Below are 16,105 nucleotides of genomic sequence, written 5' to 3' on the forward strand. Positions count from 1 at the left end.
AGTATTGCCAACCGGGGAAGCTCACCCAAACTTCAATGTTCAGAATTTTTATTAATATTTCCTTGTGTAGGCATGACTGATTGAATCATTGCCCATGTTGCTCAGTCTTTAGCTCTTCTCCCCTCTCTGGATTTTGAGGTTACATCACTAGGCTCAAAGCTCAACTCTCTAATCACATGGCTGGTCTTAGTGATGTGGCCAGCCCCCATCCTGAGTCATGTCTTTAGCATAAACTAGGGGCCACCAAGGATTTACAGGCTACTTCTCAGAAACTGGAGACAAAGGCCAGCCAAATTCTTCATTCCGAGTGTTCAGAGCTGAACTTCTAGCAACCAGGACAAAGGTCAACCAAGTTCTTTACTATTCAGCTATGGAAAACTAAATTGCTTTCTTAAATGTGGTATACAGATCAGTTGGTCCCTCTAAAATTTCTACTTTGATATTTCCTCATTTACCTTTCGGATTAAGATGTCATACAGTAATTTTACAATAGTTATAATGTACTTATTTATTTTCTAATCATAGAAATAAGTAAACTTTCAGAAATGTTCCAATACTGCAGTATAAATTGATAATGACACTATAGTAATATAATTAAACATATAGTATTTTAAACTACAAGTATTAATTTGCTTGTCTTATATTTTACTGTTTACCTGTCAATTACATATCTTATCTGTTTTAGGTATGACTTTAGCCTTTCCAGCCTCAGTTCATGATTCTCTAATTTGCAGTAAAACATTTCAAATTTTGTACAAAAATGAAGAGGTTGTTTTAAATGATGTTATGATCTTCAAAGTAAAAATGTTATTGGATGAAAGAAAGGTAAATATCTCTTTATATTAATTTATATGAATATTTTTTGTAATGCCTCAAGGTGTTATTTCTAACTTTCTATAAAGATTCAAAAAGTATCTCATAGTGTAATTTCTTTTCAGATTGAAGAAACCCTTGAGGAAATGAATTTTCTATTATCCTTGGATCTACACTTCACAGATGGAGATTATTCGTAAGTAGCTAATCAAACAATTAAAAAACCTTTAGGCACTTATGACTGTTACTTGCTATTATTAGATTACCCATTTTCTTCTTAAAATTCATCCTATCCCTATCTTGTCTTGAACTGTGTGTGTTTTCTGGGGAAACTTCATGAAAATGGTTAGGCCAGCTCTCTTTTGCCAATGCTAAATCCATGATCTCCAGATAACAAAACCAGAGAAGTTAAAGAAATATGGAACAATTTTTCCTGGCTCCTAGAAATTGCACTGTTAATACCACTACCATGAGGCATTTAAATGTAATTGAACTCTTTTCCACTCTATCACTGGCTAATGTTTCCTGATGACATCAGTTATGCTTTCTTTAGGTAGTACTTTGTTGATATTCTGAGAGTTATCAAGACTGATGACACATACTTGACAGTTATTGTAGTTCATTTCCAGAATCCTTGAGGAAGTTTTAGGATTGGCTACCTCCAACTTACCCACACACCTGGACATGCAGTCGTATGTTTTAGGGACAAATTTTGCTTGTGTTCATTTAAAACAAGAATCAGAGGTTCACTTAACAATTTTATTTACACGAGTTTTTTCCCCCATCTCAAATGTAGTTTTAGCAATAATTCTCAAAAATGATATATAAATTCAGACTGCATGTGGGATAAGTAACTAAAAAGTCACATTACTAAAAGGGCTACTTTAGATGTCCTCTTCACTATCATGAGAAAAAAGTTTTTTTTATATGGTAGTTACTGTCCCTCTGTAATACTTGTTCATTACAAAGAATTTTGTAAGGGTTTATTGGTTTTTTTTAACCAAGTCAGAATTCTTTAAGTGGAATAAGCTGAAATGAATTGGTAGTTCATTACCTATAGATAGTTACAATGTATGGATGGAATTTTTTTAAGTGTAATTGGATATAATTTTCATGGCATTGTTTCACATTTTTAGTATGTATAAATCTAATGACATACTAAATATCTACAATAAGATATGTTTTACTTTTTAAAATAAACAATAGCCTGTTTGTTTTTGAGCAGCACTTAATAAAATTTTGTGGAGTAAAAATAATTTGAAATATCTTTTGGGGTTTATTATAATAGTATGTGACCTATGTTGTACTGCAGCCTTGTAATAACAGTATTCTCTATGGGGTAAAATTTTCTTTAAGATGAGATAAACTCCTGAAGTATCAAAAAGGATTCATTTTATAGGGATATTAGTGAAAAAATAGTTCATATCATGGACTGATAGAAAACAATAGGTGGGATCTGATTATTTTCTCAATTGGTATGTTTCATATTGCTTTCTAACGCAAATTTGATGCTTTAAAAATTACTTTCGGCTGGGCACGGTGGCTCAAGCCTGTAATCCCAGCACTTTGGGAGGCCGAGATGGGCGGATCACGAGGTCAGGAGATCAAGACCATCCTGGCTAACACAGTGAAACCCCGTCTCTACTAAAAAATATAAAAAATTGGCCGGGCGTGGTGGCGGGCACATATAGTCCCAGCCACTCGGGAGGCTGAGGCAGGAGAATGGCGTGAACCCGGGAGGCGGAGCGTGCAGTGAGCTGAGATCCAGCCACTGCACTCCAGCCTGGGCGACAGAGCAAGACTCCGTCTTAAAAAAAAAAAAAAAAAAAAACTTTCATTCAAAATTTTTAAAAAGTAATTAAGTAAATGGTTTTTATAGTTTCAACTACTCTATAATATATTGGCCTTTACTAAATATTTAATACTTACATGCTAATTGTTCCTTTTTACAGGGCAGATGATCTGAATGCCTTGCAGCTAATAAGTAGCCGAACACTGAAGCTGCACTTTAGCCCCCATAGAGGCCTTCATCATCATGTTAATGTCATGTTTGATTATTTCCACCTTTCTGTTGTGTCTGTTACAGTTCATGCATCATTGGTTGCACTACACCAGCCACTAATAAGGTAAATTTGACTAATATTTTTGTATTAAGCCATTCTTACACTGCAATAAAGAAATACCTGAGACTGAGCAGTTTATAAAGAAAAGAGGTTTAATTGGGTCATGGTTCTTCAGGCTGTACAGGAAGCATGATGCTGGCATCTGCTTAACTTCTGGGGAGGCCTCAGGAAACTTACAATCATGGCAGAAATCACAAGCGGAGCAGGCATCTCACATGGCCAGAGCAGGAGCACAAGAGTCAGGGGAGTTGCTACATACTTTTAAATGACCAGATCCCATGAGAACTCACTCACTATCATGAGGACAGTACCAAGAGAAATGGTACTAAACCATTCATGAGAAATCTGTCCCCCTGGTCCAGTCCCCTCCCACCAGGCACCATTACAACATTGAGAATTACAATTCAACATGAGAGCCTTCTTAATGTAGCATTTTTTATTTTTATAGTGAAAACATGTACTTTCTAAAGATAACTGAAATAATAAGGACTTTAAAAATTATAATCAAAGTCAAGAGTATGGGAACATTGGCTTGATAACTTTTTTATTACAGAAGTATGAAGCCATCTTTGTCAATCCCAAATAAATTAACAAAGAAAAAATACAATCTGGAAATAACCACACAACATTGTTTATTCTGTACCTATGTTTTGTGCAATGTTATACTATAATTACGCTGGAAAAGTATGTGAATTTTTTCTTATTTTTCTTTGCCTCTTATCCAGATAGACTAATTTTATCTTCTTAACTGTGCATCATACAGTAATTCTTGCTTTCCAAGTTATTAACCAATTTTATGAATTTTTACTCAGCCTTTTAAAACTATATCATGTACCATTAGTTCAAAGGTATATAATATTCTGTATCATAATAAATGCATTGAGACAATTATTTTTTTCTGTTCACTTCCATGGGTAGACAGATTTCTTTCGTTAATGTAAAAATACAATGCAAGGTCTTCAGTTTTTACATCATCCTTGTAGTATGGGCAGCAGATGGATGCTTCAGATCAGTAAATTATATGAAAGTCTCCAAATGTATTTGATTTCTAAACTGTCTGCAATTTCTGATGCACATCTGATTCTGACAATTAATATTAGGCAGGATGCTTAAGGGATATGATGGTAAGTTGATTTATCAGAAAACTAACTAGATCATTTTGCAAAATTACCCTCAGAATTTCTGGAAGCCCAACACAATTTAACATATTGATCACAGGTAATAACCTCCTATGGCATATCTTTACATTGTTTTAAAAACTAATTGAAAGCTTCTTTCATTCTGTTGCTTTCTCATCTCTTACATGTAGATCATCTTGACCTAGTTCCTTTTAGAGCACCAGGCCAGAAAGACATATATTTCACCTGATGACTTGTTTTGCCTTCTTTATTCTATAGAAAGATCTATAACTGGTAGTTTTGCTGTCTTTTTTTTTTTTTTTTACCTCCTAGGCCTTTGAGAGGTTGTGCTAAGTTATTATAGCTTTTATAAACAGGAAGGTGTTTTTTATTATATACATAATTTTATTATAAGCTTAAAAATTTTTTGGAAGATTTTCTGAAAGTATGAATGAAATTTTTCTAATGAAGTATGTTTTTTTGAAATATAACTTTTAAATAACATACAGTATTGCTTTTATATGATTATGTGTTTGGTTTTAATGCTAAATGTTTATCTGTTTATAAAATATATTACTCTATTTTTCTAAATCTCTTCTTTTTGAAGTTTTAAGAAGAATCTCTAATTAAACTGTTTTAACTATTTCTTTTTAAGACTTACCAAGATTATCTTCATAAAACTAGCTGTATTTCTCTCCTGAAAGATGCACAAGCAATTCATAGGAGGTTAGCTCAGGTTATTAATGTTGCTTTTTAAGGCCCTAATTAAACAGAGTAGATATTCACATCACCATCATAGTGAGTTAAGTATGTGCTTCTTCTTGCAATGCAGCAATTTTTGCCATAGACTAATAGGAGAAAGGGGCAGCTCATCTCCTAGAGACCATTTACTGGAAGAACAAATTTTTGGCTCAGAATCAGAAGCCAAGAGGGTTAACCGTTGGCTCTGGTTAGTGACTAGAAAAGAAAACAATATGCCTGTAACAGCTGAGGTTGCTGTTCTTTACCTAGCTGCCATGGGCCCTTATATCTAACTCTCTCTTGCTGCTAGAACTTCGCTGTAAAAACAACAGCATCTTTACCAGCCTTTCTCTACCTGTGAATGAAAGGTCAGAAAAGGAAAGGGGAAGGGGAAGCTTTTTGCTGCTGTTGTGCTGGTAAAGGGGTCATATCTGAGGGTAACATTTCCTACTCTATATTCTTCAACAGGTTTTTCCTGAAGTTTTATTATTGGTGGGGTTTTCTTTATCCTCCAAAAATTGAAAATTTTTAAATTTATAACATCTTTTAAATTTTTATTTTTATTTAAAACAATTTTTATGGTCAACTCAATCTATAGACATTATATCAGTTACTTAAAGTAAGCGGTTTAGAATTTCTTTCTTTGCTTGTTTTTTATTTGAACTATTTCTTGTATTTGAATTTTTTAAGTACAACTTTTATGACAGTTCTGAAAAACACATTATAGCAAGTGGAATTTACCACTTATTTGAGACTCCCTTCTTTGCCGGGATATAGACATTTCACTTTTGCAAAGCAAATGGATTTTACAAACAAAACCTGCACTCTGCTTATGGCAAGATTGTTTTTCTTTTATGTCTTTTCCCTTTTGCCAAACTGTCAAACAGTTCAAATGCTTTGTCCTACTTTATCTCAAATATAGTTGTGTGTGACTTTTCAACATTCTAACAGAAGTATGCTTCTTCCTCTATGGAATATAAATGTTAATACTAACAGAAGTAATTCATATAATATGTGATTGATGGTGCCTTGAAGCTGGAGGCTGGAGGATTGCTTGAGAACAGGAGCTTGAGACCAGCCTGAGCAACATAGCAAGACTTCACCTCTACAAAAAATAAAAATTAGCCAAGCATGGTGGCACATGACTGTAGTTCCAGCTGCTAGAGACTTGAATAATAAAAATTATTTTAATAGAGCTTATAGCCTTTTAGTAAAGAGAATAAAGGAAAAGAAACTTATTTTTGAGAAATAGAGGCATCAAGTAGATTTGGTAATTTTTGTTTTTCTACATTTACATGGGAGCTCTTTATTTCTGTAAATAGCATTCATATTTGATTAAGTGTTAACATTGTAAATTTGGTAACCAGTTCCGACTTTAGGATTTCCAAATTCAAGCTTGGCTTTCATTTGTTGTTTATCCACTCTAAATCCCACCATGTTTTGTCTTTGATGTTCTTTGAGACTTCCAGAAGTCTAATTATAGCAAGCAATGTCAAACATCTAGCCCTAGTTTTTTAATATTAATTTCGTTTTTTCATGATTATTCAAATTATTCTTTAAAATTACTTTAGGAATACTTTAGAACTCATAAACTTGTAAAACCCTTGCTCTTCTATTCCTATAAGATTTTCCTTTGTAAATATTTAACTTACATTCAAATAGACTCTTATGACAGTAATAATATAATACTTCTTCCTCCAGCTTTCCTCGCCCTGTGAAGACAACTTGGTTAAATAGAAATGCACCAGCACAAAACAAAGATTCCGTGATTCCTACTCTTGAAAGTGTGGTCTTTGGTATTAACTACACAAAACAGTTATCACCAGATGTAAGAACTGAATATGTTTATAAATGTTTTCCGTATTTTAAAAGAAGTGTCCTTTAACTATTTTATCTATGAATGATGTTTTCCTTTTTTTAATTATTTGAGCTCAGCAACTTATAGATCTAATTAAATATGATCTTAAAATATTGTTTGGTTCTAATTGTCTATTATGAAAACGTGATAATTCAAAATGTTACCAGATTTAGTGGATAGACATCTTTGACAGCCTGTGCCCCTTAACTTGTTACTATTACCCCTTGGTCCTTTAACAGAACTGGTAGAAGTATCCCAAAGGCGTCTTTAAAGAACAATTGCCAGAGCTGAGACCCAGGGTAGAGTAGCGCAGGCCAGGCGTGGTGGCTCACACCTGTAATACCAACACTTCGGGAGGCTTAGCCTGGAGGATTGCTTGAGGCCAAGAGTTTGATGCCAGCCTGAGCAACATAGCAAGACCCCACCTCTACAAAAAATAATGGAAAATAATGATGGCACGTGCTTGTAGTCCCAACTGCTAGGGAGCCTGAGGCAGGTGAATCGCTTGCGCGCAGAAGGTTGAGGCTGCAGTGAGCTGCAATCGTGTCACTTCACTCGAGCCTGGGTGACAAACTGAGACCCTATATCTTAAAAAAAGAAATTAAAAAAAGCAAGAGTAGTGCAAGTACAGCTATTATTATAAAAGAAAAGGGGACATACTATAAAAGCTGAGTGTGCTTCAGTCTAAATGTAATATAAATAACATGCTATCAAAAATAATAATTTAATCTACTTGTTATAAAAATCCACGGTAACTGAAATTACTAGGACCACATTTCATGCTTAAATTTATTGTTTGAACAACTCTGAAATATTACCAAATTTTTTGTATGTATTAGAATAAATTTAGTTGACAGGTGGTTAAGTATTTTTTCTTTATTTTTCCAAGTTTCAAATGTAACATTTTGTATTACTGACACTCTGTATCCTACATCTGTTTCTTGTTTAGGGTTGTAGCTTCATCATTGCAGACTCCTTCCTACATCATGCCTATCGTTTTCATTATACACTTTGTGCCACTTTGCTGCTAGCCTTCAAGGGATTGCACAGCTACTTCATTACGGTAACAGAAGAGATTCCCTCTTGTCAGAAACTAGAACTGGGTATGTTAAAAGTAGCGAGACCTATCCTACAGTTCAAATCATTCTCTTCATTCTTATATTGCTAGCTATCAGCTTTGCCATAGTTTTTCTGTACTAAAACTACAGTGTTTGTGTGCTTCACTTTACTTCTGTCTCAATTCCATCTTTTTCTACCTTGATAATCACTTTTTGCAGCTTAAAAATGTTTTTCAGAATGCTAAAAAATAACTTCATGCTAAATTTGAAACGAGTCTTTTAAAAATAACATGTCAGTATACTGTTCCTCTTAAAATATAACCCAAAAACATGCTAGAAATCAAATGTAATTATCTGCAGAATAATAGGAAGGTAAATTAAATCCATACTTCCAAATATTTTACAGTCTAATCAGATTGTAGGTACTCAGGGCATTTTTGTTTACATTTGATTTTATAATAGTTATCTCAGATCTCAAATTCCTTTCATATTGTTTTAGGGAATAATAAGATTACTTACTTTTTTAACATTTTAAAAATCAATTTTAAATTTTAAAAAAAAATTTAAATTGCTTAAAAAAAATCAAGCTTCAGGTTGTATCCAAAAGTAGTACCTGTATATATTTGTAGTACATATTAAAAAATCATATTGCCTTGATTTTGTATACATACATTTGTAGTTTGCAAAATGCTTTTACATATATTATTTCACAGAAGATAAATTATTGGGATTGGCAAAATAAGTTCTTATTCAGACTTTTTATGTCAGTTTTATTAGCTTTTATTTTCAAATATTGGCTAATAGCTTATAGAAATATATTTTCATCTTTTTAGAATATATTGTTTTATAATTATGTTTTTTAATAAATCATAAATTGCCTTTTAAAATTTACTGAATCAGTATTCTTTCTTTATTCCTTTGTTCCTCAAGGATTTCAGTCTTTTAACAATATTAGTGCACTCCCTAAAGTAGTCACTGTTACTGAACATGGTTCTTGGGTTTGAGACTAATCAGACTACTTAAAAAATTGTGTTGGATTACACAGGAATTGCAAGAAAGTGTAAGAATTTCTATCCCACTTAAATTCAGCTGTGAGAAAATGCTGGCTATTGTGCCACTATCAGCAACTACTCCAGTTTAATTAATTAAGTCCATTATTCTGTCAGTTCAGCTCACACTCTCTTGACTAGACATAGATATCACTAAATTGACTGTTTAGAATTCTTGATTCAGTAATCCTAATGGTTTCATAAATACACAAGCAATAGGAAAACGCGTTTGTTCTTTTTTGACCATGTATTCATTCTCAAAACAAAAATGGTAGTGTGGAAAAGATAATCTTCTGATCATTATTCTCTGAAACAGTCTCTATTTTCCTTGCTACTTTATGTTCTTAGAATTCCTGTTTCCCTTAGGAAAATTCTATAGACAGCCACTACCTCAAATGTAAATTTTTTAAAATGTTCTCTTTTGAAAATGAAAGAATCAGCTGGGCACGGTGGCTCACGCCTGTAATCCCAGCACTTTGGGAGGCCGAGGTGAGTGGATCACAAGGTCAGGAGATTGAGACCATCCTGGCTAACACGGTGAAACCCTGTCTCTACTAAAAATACAAAAAATTAGCTGGGCATGGTGGCAGGCGCCTGTAGTCCCAGCTGCTGGGGAGGCTGAGGCAGGAGAATGGTGTGAACCCAGGAGGCGGGGCTTGCAGTAAGCCAAGATCGCGCCACTGCACTCCAGCCTGGGCAACACAGCAACAAGACTCCATCTCAAAAAAAAAAAAGAAAATGAATCATTTATAGAATGGAGCTAATTTAGGCTATCACTTATCCTCAATGGAAAATTATGTTTCACATATCTTTAGTGGTGGTTTGGAAATCAAAAACATTTTTGTAGAAGAATTATATTACAAATTTTAGTTAGATTTAATGACCAGACCACAAAACTATTATACTACCATATTAATGAAGGACAGTATCATGTGCCTGAAAAATAGTGTTATGAAAAGTAGTGATGTAAAGCTTAAAATCCATGTGTAATGTCATTTCTACCAAAAAAAAAGTTAATAGTTTTGATGTGGAAGGCTACAGTAGATTGAAGAAGGCATTATCTTTTGTTCAAGAGTGCACATGTGAAACCATTTCTGTCACTTACTTAATTTGGGCCTACAAACACAAAGTGGTTTCCATTCACATGGTAAGGAGATTGAAGGGAATCAGATATGGTACATGTGTCAGGAAGCAAAGGTGAGATTATCCAAAAGACAAAGGGTGGAAAGGATCTCTAGGAACTATGGGTGTTGGGGAGCCCTGGCTTAGACAGTGTTAGCAATTATTATTAATTTATCAGTCTAACTTCAGTATGATCATGTATTCATAAGATTTTCAACTTTTTTCTGGTGAGGATGTCTTTTATGTCATGTATGTTACTTTGGGCTTAGAGATGTAGTATAGGAAGTATCATAATAAAAGTGCCCTTATATTTAATTTCAGAAGTTAATTACAAAATGATTGTCAACTTTATTCCAAATTATTTGCTTAAAATATTTTATCAGAAAATAAAATTCTAAAGCAAACCCAGACTTCAGTTTTAAATAAGTATATGATAGAAATAAAATTACTAGTACCTTACACATAGATTTACTTAAAACATATTTCTTGAATGAATGAATGAAATAGCACAATACAGTTTTCATTGTTACTTGAAAAAGTGTAGGCATCAACATAAAGCTTAACAGTTTTCTAGGGATTTTTAAAATCAAGATTCATCTTCAATAAATATTGGTAATATATTGTGTTGTTCTTAAACTTTACGGTTTATAATTTCCTTTCTCTTTATTGTGAATTTTAGTTTATTCTTGACTGCATCTTGTAAGAAAACATCTAAAAATACTATTAACTATTAAAAATAAAAGTATTTGTTACATATTCTAAACTATCAATGTCTTTTATTTTTATTCTAGCAAAATAAAATTGTGAACACTGATATATTTCTATAATGTACTGTTGACCAAACACCACTATATTCACCAGTTTTAATAAGTGGATACAGAGTAGTTCTTGATTAAAGAATATTTCCTTTTATTACCACTTTTATTGAGTTTTCAAATAAGCATATATTTAAACTTACTAAACTTTACTATGTTTGAAAACTTTTCTAAAAAAAATATGTTCCCTCTTTTAAAATAATGCTTGAGTTCCTTTCTGCTTTTTTGCCTTTCTCTTTTCTCCTAGATGAATGATGTACATTTTCTGATGACATATAATTAAATATTGGTTTGGTGCAAGGAGCTCTTACTGGACATAAGAGTCAGGAGTTCTGGAATTAGGTTTGGGCAAGTCACATAGCCTATCTGAACCCAGTATCTACACTTGTAACAGCAGGGAGTTAACTCTGAGATCCCTGCCAACCTAAAATTCTGAGTCTAATAAATTAAAACATTTTGGATTATGAAATGTTGAGCGACACATACATTTAAATTAAAAAACCAAAAATATATACTCGAATGTACATCATTTGTAATTTTGATAAGCTAATTAACTAACTGCACTATCAGATAAACACTAAGTCTATTATTAACAAGCTGGAAAATTCTAGTAAGTTTTGTTATAAAAGGAGTATAGTAACTAGTGCTGTATGCAATCCTTATGACTAGCCAAGGTCAACATGCAGCTCCTATATGAGCGTCTTCTCAGAAGAAAACAGCCACGAACACAGAAAGACAACCATCTAGGTACGTTTACAAATAGCTTAAGCAAATGATCCCTTTTAATTAATTAATTAGCATGAAATTTTGCTTTAAATTAGCATCAGATTTCATAAATATATATTTAATAATATAGTATGTTTCCACCATTTTGAAGAACTTACCTTTAAAATCAGTTTGGTCTGTGGATAAATTTTGGTTAATTTCCTAATTTGTAATATTGAAGTTTTTACTTAAGTCTGGAAATGGTAAATGCAAAACTCCCTGGCTTTTTTCATGTGTTTCTTAAAGTTTCTATTAAGAGTACTTTTTCAAAACCATGATTATTACTACAATTTGTTGGTTTAATGACATTGCCTTGAATTTGCTCAATTATTTTATCTTTGGCTAGGCCTAGTGATAATGAAATGTGATTTTAAAACGAAACCAGGCAGGGTATGGTGACTCACTCCTGTAATCCCAGCAGTTTGGGAGGCCAAGATGGGCGGATCACCTGAGGTCAGAAGTTCAAGACTAGCCTGACCAACATGACGAAACCCCATCTCTACTAAAAATACAAAATTAGCCGGGTTTGGTGGCACATGTCTGTAATCCCAGCTACTCGGAGGCTGAGGCAGGAGAATTGCCTAAACCCGGGCAGTAGAGGTTGCAGTGAGCCAAGATCATGCCATTGCACTCCAGCCTGGGCCACAAAAGCGAAACTCCACCTCAAAAAATACTAAACCTAGTTTTCTGCACTGCAGAAATAGAGATGAGATGGGAGGCTGAGGCAGGAGAATTGCTTGAACCCGGAAGGTGAAGGTTGCAGTGAGCCAAGATCATGACCCTGCACTCCAGCCGGAGCAACAGAGTGAGACTCCATCTCAAAAAAAAAAAAAAAAAAAAACTTTAAAAAAAGGAATAGAGAAGAGAAATATCCTATCAGGATCTGGGTTGTATCGTCGTCTTTTGGTTTTTTGGTTGTTTTTTTTTTTTTTTTTTCAGTCAATTTGCATTTATTTTTTGTTATTCTACATTTAAAAAGCAAAATAACATCAAATCACCACTATCTGGATATGTTGTACATGGTAAAGGAAATGTTCTGATCTCATTATTTTATTATACATTTTCATATATGTTAGACTTTTCTTGAATAGCAATAATAATTTATTATCTATAAGTATATTAAAAGTTTTCACTTTGTGTTCAATAAACCATCACAATTACTTTTTAAAAAGATTGTGAAAAGCTGTAGGAATCAAAAAGTGAAATGAAATCAGTATTTATTTCTCAATTTTCAGAGGTATGAACTGAATGAAGGAAGTTAAAAAGCCAAAATCTTTCTCAACATTTCTCAGGTGAAAACTAACTCAGAAATATTTGAGTTATGTTAATTTTCACTAAGACTGTTAAGAGAAACTGATTTTTCTGGTCAGGAAGGAAAAAGAATAGTTGAAAATTTATTGTCATTCTTTTTGGAACATAGTATTATATTCTCATATAAAGTTACTGTAAAATTAAAGAATTCATAGTATGAAAGTATGGCCATTTATGACATTTTAGCGTTTTTTTAGCAATTCAAATATACTTCTAATTTAAACTATTTTATTGCCAGCCTATCAGTTTACATGTGAGCATTCTAAATAATTTTATAGAATACAGTTTAATGTAATAAGATCTATTAAAAAAAAAATGGGCCAGATCTTGGTTGGGTAGAAAAATACTTGATTCAAAACTAAAACACTTTTGTTGAGATATCTTTGATCCTTAAACCTAACATCGTATTGCCATTGTCTGAGCTGTGTTATAAATATTTGTTGAATGAATGGATAGATTTAGAAAATAAATAATAGATACATGTACCCTTTGGCCTAGTATCCCCACTTCTGTTCACCTGTATCATAGAAATAACATACTAGCTAGTATGTAAAGATATAGCTACAAGCATGTTTATTTCAGTATTGTTCTTGGCGGCAAAACAGTATAAACAAAGATCAATGCCCATTATTTGGGCAAAGAGTGGAATACAGAATAAATCATGATGCACTCACATCAAAGAATATTGTGTAGTCATCTTAAAACATGCTTTAGTGCTAGGTACCAGAATACTGTGGGGTAATGCTAAGAGAAAAAAAGCAAGATGCAAAAAAGTGTGCAAAATACAATCCTATTTTTATAAAACAGTGACTCCAAAACTTATATGTGTACATGTATATTATATTTGAAAAATATGGGAGGATATGCTCTAGACTGTAACCTTGGATTAGTAATAGGAGCCAAGCCCCCCCCAAAATATATGATAATAATCACTTCTATACATTTCTGTAGAATTGTATAAATGGATATATATAGTATACCTTTGAATAACACCAGAATTGGGGCACTGACCCCTGTACAGTTAAAAATATTCCTGTAACTTTTGACTCCTCCAGTACTTACCAACTAATGGCCTACTGTTCACTGAAAGCCTTACTGATAACGCAAACAGTTGATTAATACATAAAAAGACTAGTATCTACATGTTTTTATGCAATCATGACATATTCATCTTTCTTAATTTTTTCAATATTTCTAGGCTACATAGTTGGCAAGTTTCATATTCTTTCCAAAATATTTATTGAAAAATACTTGTGTATAAGTGCACCTGCATAGATCAAACCTGTGTTGCTCAAGGGTCTGTTATATATGTCACTTTAAAAAGAAAAAATAATTAAAATAGGATTTTAAACTCCCTTAAAAATCTAAGTGATTTTGAAATTATTCTCAGGACTAAGATTTTAAAGTTAAATTATGCTTTTAAACATTCTTTAAGATATTGTTTTTTTCCCAGCTACTCGGGAGGCTGAGGCAGGAGAATGGCGGGAACCCAGGAGGCGGAGCTTGCAGTGAGCCGAGATCGCGCCACTCACTCCAGCCTGGGTGACAGAGCGAGACTCCGTCTCAAAAAAAAAAAAAAAAAAAAAAAAAAAAGATATTGTTTGCATTGAAGTAGCTCTCACTAGTTATAATGCAAACATACCCATTTATGCAGTTAGGTTCTTCTATGTAAACATTAGAAAAATGTGTCACAACTCTCAAAACCTTATTTTCAAATTTTTAAAACTCAGAGGGTAGAATATGTAATTTCTAAGACTAATTTTCCTGATTTTTTTCTATCACAGGAAAAGATCATGAGTAATGTGAAAACAGATGTTGGCCTATGGGAGTGGTGGTTTTAATGCAGAGTCTGTTGCTGGTTTTTTAGTTTTGGAAAACCCAATATTAGAAGCCACTGGTTTATCTGACAGTGAAATGATTTGTGAAATCATAGCAAATTTCTTTGGTTACCGACAAGTTGGCCAAATTAGTGATCTATTTTTTGGTATATATCAATATCTAAATACAGTTTTACTTGTATATTTTGTGAGTTATGAAATATATGTGTTCCACTGATTTTTAGTTAACAACAGAGTATTTGTTGTTCACATTATGTTACTGGAAGAATTCAGCCAAGAGACACACAGCAAGGGTTATGTAGCAGAATTTATTTAAAGAGACAGTAGTACACTCTGAAAGATAAAGCAGAGCAAGCTTCTGGAGAGAGTGAGCCAGCAGCAGCCAGTGCTGGGGGCCTCTATGAAGAATACATGATTATTCATGAAAGGGCATGAGGAAGTGTCACTTGCAATCATGTTTTAGGCAATCCCCTTGGGCATACACGCTCTGTAGTTGTACATGCTAGTATACATGTTGCTTGTCTTGTTAGCATTTAAAATCTCCACCTTGGGGTGTGTTTTTTACTATTGTAATGAGCAAAAGACTATTCTAGGGTGAGTTATTGGAGGAGTGCACATGCTTCAGGGTCGCAGGAGCCCAACCACAAGGCCAGGTATAGCCAATATAGCCATTGTCCTTTTTGCTGTCTGTGGGCAGCATCTCCAGGACTTCTTTGCCCAGAGGCTCCCTTGGCTGCTATTATCTGACTGTCTCCCTACTCTTAATAATTATACTGTGGTTGTGTTTTACCACATAATTGTGATTGCTTTTTTTAACAAATGTAAATGTTTATCATTTTTATCATGTAGTAAACATTCAGTCTGTCTTACAAATTAGTCAGCTGATGAGTGAATTCAGGGATGTTACAGAATGTGTTCTTGCCTTTATGTGAGAAGGATCAATTAAACTCTTTCACAACAAGATTATGGGAATTTTGTATGGTTATAACTATGCTGTTACAGTTCTTTTAAAAGACCTGTTTGATTTCTACTTAAAAATTACGTGTATGTAAAGATATTTCAGACCTTAGTGTAATTCCTCCCTGCCAAAATTAAATAATTAATAAATCTTTATCTTTTCTTAGTTTCTATTTTTCCAAGTAAATATTACCATTTTAATTGTAAATCTGTGTACCTCTTTATAGATGATTATAGCATATATTAAGTAAATCAGAGTTGTATGGCAAATATCTGCCTCAGTTAAAGAATATTTTATAGAAAAATAAATTTATTAGGAACTAACTTTCTATTAAAGGATCGTGACATTCATTTTTATTAAATAGCCTACACCTCAGGTATGTTTTAAATGTTTCAGTTATAAAAATTGATTTACTTGAGCATTTTAGGAATAGCTTTTGTAAAAAACAAGAAAGCAAGGCATGTGTATGTATAACACAAAATACTAAACCGTACTGGAAATTATAAAATATGAAGTACAGTAAAATCTAATTATAT

General features: G+C 33.1%; 1 protein-coding gene across 8 annotated transcripts in view; it reads left to right on the forward strand.

The window, feature by feature from the left end:
* Window positions 1-16,105, forward strand: part of FAM135A (family with sequence similarity 135 member A) — a 154,044-nt gene that overhangs the window by 59,374 nt on the left and 78,565 nt on the right. For 5 of the 8 annotated variants that reach the window (XM_010371564.2, XM_030928629.1, XM_030928627.1 and 2 more), the window contains 6 exons: window positions 686-825; window positions 939-1,009; window positions 2,766-2,939; window positions 6,497-6,623; window positions 7,603-7,756; window positions 11,367-11,444. In XM_010371564.2, the coding sequence (XP_010369866.1) occupies window positions 686-825; window positions 939-1,009; window positions 2,766-2,939; window positions 6,497-6,623; window positions 7,603-7,756; window positions 11,367-11,444 (744 nt within the window). The remainder of the gene's footprint in view (window positions 1-685; window positions 826-938; window positions 1,010-2,765; window positions 2,940-6,496; window positions 6,624-7,602; window positions 7,757-11,366; window positions 11,445-16,105) is intronic. The other 3 variants (XM_030928625.1, XM_030928628.1, XM_030928631.1) reach the window with 1 other exon arrangement.

This window comes from Rhinopithecus roxellana, chromosome 4 (assembly GCF_007565055.1).
Source record: "Rhinopithecus roxellana isolate Shanxi Qingling chromosome 4, ASM756505v1, whole genome shotgun sequence".
Classification (NCBI taxonomy): Eukaryota; Metazoa; Chordata; class Mammalia; order Primates; family Cercopithecidae; genus Rhinopithecus; species Rhinopithecus roxellana.